The sequence below is a fragment of the Ornithodoros turicata genome, chromosome 8 (assembly GCF_037126465.1).
Source record: "Ornithodoros turicata isolate Travis chromosome 8, ASM3712646v1, whole genome shotgun sequence".
Taxonomy (NCBI): Eukaryota; Metazoa; Arthropoda; class Arachnida; order Ixodida; family Argasidae; genus Ornithodoros; species Ornithodoros turicata.
Window position 1 is genome coordinate 6,978,074 of NC_088208.1, and position 3,773 is coordinate 6,981,846.

Genomic DNA, 3,773 nt, shown 5'->3' on the forward strand with positions numbered 1-3,773 from the left:
ATGGTTGGCTACGAGCGTGCTATGCGGTGAAGTTCATTTCTGAGAGTGTATGTATAAAGGCTGAATCGCGCATAGGAGAGGCTCTCGTGGGAGAGAGGTGCAGCAACCGGCCGCCATGTTGGAGGGCCCAATGGCGCAGGCTGCTCCCATAGCAAACAATGGGAAGCGATTTGATTTGGAGCATTTGTGGCGCTTTAAACGCTCCTCATTGATGATTAGCACACATCTTTCTTAGGAATCAGTGTGCTGATGTATTCCAAATGTGCTTCAGCGGTGCTCCTGTAGTTTTTAATGGTAATTGCCTTCTTTTTCTTCTCCGCTGCCTGTAACTCCGAATATGATGTCGTAAGTGTCGCGCACGGGGAGCATATGCATGAAGAAATTCGGTGAAAGCCCAACCAATAAAATTGATTCTTTTTGCTCAGGAAGGGTTCACACTGTATAGTTAGTGTTTTGTTTTGTGTGTGTGTGTGTGTGTGTGGTTTTCCTTTGTTGTTCGGTTTCCGTGTGGTATTTGGTTTTCCTGAGGTGTTCCGCGGTCTTCGTTCGTTATTGTGTGGTTTGGTGTTGCATGGTTCTCGTTTGGCTTTTTCGATTATCGTATTATGTTCTACGAGTGTGCGTTTGCGTTCTACAATAAGACCTTGTTCCTTATTGTGAAGGGGCTCATTATTTTATTCACCACATCACCATCCAGCAATGGGGTGGAGTATCGCCCCCTGGAAATGAAACTCCCCATTTGTTGTTACGAGTGTGTTGCAATTGTTCAGCTGTCAGTGCGGTTCATTACAGAGATTCGAAGCGCTGTGCATGCAGAGCATGCACATGCATGACTTATTACACATGCTGTAGGAGCGACTGCACATACGAGGTTAACACAGAAGTTTATTTACTTCCACCCTACCCACCAAATTACAACAAAAGCGGAAGAAATTGGCATATTCAGCGTCGCACAACTGCAAGTGATACAGAGATAAAATTGGATAAAACGACACAGTAACTTCACTGTACACATGACACGTAGAAATTAAGAAAAATAATATTGAAACACACGACTTCTATGTCCATGAGTCATCGTCATTGATTGTTGAATACTGTGCCTTGTGGGAGCTTCTTTCGTAGTCGTGGTCTGTCATTCACGTTCTGTGCAAGATGGTGAAGTCAAATCTTCACACAGCAGTTAGTCATGACCTTCATGAGGTGAATTACGTGGTTTTCTATAGGAAAGGACTCGAACAGGTGCTCGTGCAGGTCATGATAGATATCAGTGGGCACAGCAGTGAAAACCTAGAAATAATTATTTCTTCATTCATTATTCTTATTAGTATTACTTTTTTTGCAGTGCATGAGAAACACCTAACGAGCTATTATCTACTGTCTATATGACTGAATATTACGCCACAGGACCCTGACATTCGACTTTCGACAATCTTGAGTAATCAAATCGTGGACCTCACTTCGAAGGTTTAGGGATAGTGAACCTAAAACTACATTGCGAGGCACGATAAAAGCAAAAAGCAGGGGTGTGTCACTTGAGTCCAGCAAGTGCAGTATGATTAAGTTCCTTAAAAAAATAAAAAATAACTTGTAGAATTCTCTGTGACTTCGCGCCCAGCCTATTCAAACCTCATTTTACGGGATGCACAACCTTGAGACAGGCGACGTCGAGCACAAAATGTCGCGTCTTTGCTCGGTGTCTCATCTCGCCCCACTTTACCCCGTCTATGGTTTCTATGTGTATCTCGTGCTGACATCTTCTACCGGGTCATTCGATTGAGAACTTGGTGGGTTCGACGCCCCTCTCCCCTGGATGGGTGTGCGGATAATCTGCCAACCGGTCTAGCACTACAATAGCGGTCCCGTCAGACTGACCCGTCCGTAGCGTCCAGACCGTAGCGTCAAAATCACGTCTTGTGTAAAATATATCGAACACGGAACTTCGACTGACCCTTTGCAACCAGAGGCGGATCCAGGATTTTTCTGAAGGGGGGGGGGGGGGGGGTCCGGCCAACAGTACCAATACCATATATCAATATCACTTGAAATTCTATGCGACGACAGATACTGAGAGGGGTCAGGACATCCGACCCCCCCCCCCTAGATCTGCCCGTTTTCAACATGCTACACCAACACAGTTAAATGATGGCAACATACCATGAACAAAGTAATATTAGGCAGTAGTAGGATCAGTAATATAAACTTATCAACGTTAATAGAAATGAAGATTTATTTCAATACAACGTTAAGACATCAGCAATCCGTATTTGACGTAGCAGTACGTCATCGTTGTCGAAATGAGGGCACCACGAAATTCCTCGAAGATCGTCACCTGTAGACGTCCCTTTGTTTTGGGTGCCACAACCTACACAAAAGACAGTTCCCGCTGCAGGTCTTCCAGCTCATTCCACAATTTTCCAGCCCCGGTGCAGCCAAGCTTCTTCACGAATTTTTCGCTCAGTCTCCGGCTTTGTTCAGGACCGAAATAGTTTTTCCAGTCTCCCACTACACCGCGACGAATAAACCCGGGCACTCCTTCTGGCCGAGCTGAACACCACTTACTCGGATCGTCTACTTTCATTACGTCAATCCTACTTTTTGCTGCCAGATCCTCCGCGTCGGGCTGTCACCCTCGAGGAAAAACGGACCTAAGATGATCAATGGTACGCTGGGCACAACCTAGTATATTCGCACTCATTTCCTCGTACGTCGGGAACAGCACATTGTCCTTGTCGTGGTACTTCCACAACGACAAAAGGTGATCGAAATAGTCGCCGCATTCAATCTGGCCTTCGAGGAAGTCTTCGAAGAAGTCGTCAAACTTGCCATCCTCATAGTCGTAACATGTAAGTAATCCACGCGTATGGTGAAAGAAGGACACGCAGCAGTCCCAGGGGTTCCTGGCGACGCATATGTATCGCGGAAGAGCACTCCACGGAAACACTTCGAAGAACAAGTGGGTCTTCATTCCGCGAGGCCTCACGTCAGACAGCGTCTTCGTGCCGACATCGTCAATGAACGGGATGAACTCGCCAAGGCGGCGACCGGATGGGATGGGTTGTAGATTGTTAAGCAGGAGGTACGTCATGTACTGTACCCAGGTGGTCCCGCTCTTCGGGTACGTCATCACGATGATGTCACCCTCGGAAGGCTGGTACTGCATTGCGGCTTCCAGATTAGCGAATGGAAATTGACCTCGAGGCACGATCCACCCAGACGCTGGATGTACCTTAAAGGACGGACGCTTTCTTGAGGAAATTTCAGAAACTAGTGATGACTCAGAAGAGGCATTTGTTTTCGTTAGACAGCCTTATTTCACTGGCAGCAATGTACGCATTTGACAGTCACAATAAATCAAGATATCGAATACTAGTAACGAGGCGATGTTTTGTACGACAAAATCCCGTAGAATTACGTACGACAGAATCCCATAGTAGAGTCTGTTCTGCAAAGCAATGCGAAAGGACGAACCTACGTTGAATGTCACGAGACTTCACACATATCAACGAAGAGTCAATTAGGTAATATGAGGCTCAGACCACCGCCGCAATCATTTCACAGTCTATTTGTGAGGTACAGATCCATAATAGTATATCCCATACACTTCAGCCCTTCACCTAGAAATGCATTCCTACGTGTGTGTACTAAAAGGCTTGCGTACACGTTCAGAATGTTCGAAACGTAAACAATGCCGTAGTTGCTAACACGTTTTGGATCTCCTACGCCGCTGCTGCCGCTAATTCAAAACGAAGCTATGGGACTCCTCTAGCAGCAGA

General features: G+C 46.2%; 1 protein-coding gene across 1 annotated transcript; it reads right to left on the reverse strand.

Moving 5' to 3' along the window:
* Positions 1-2,623: 2,623 nt before the first annotated feature.
* On the reverse strand, positions 2,624-3,160 carry LOC135366380 (sulfotransferase ssu-1-like). The gene has a single exon (XM_064599060.1). It carries the CDS (start codon positions 3,158-3,160, stop codon positions 2,624-2,626), a length of 537 nt encoding a protein of 178 aa, XP_064455130.1.
* Positions 3,161-3,773: the final 613 nt, after the last annotated feature.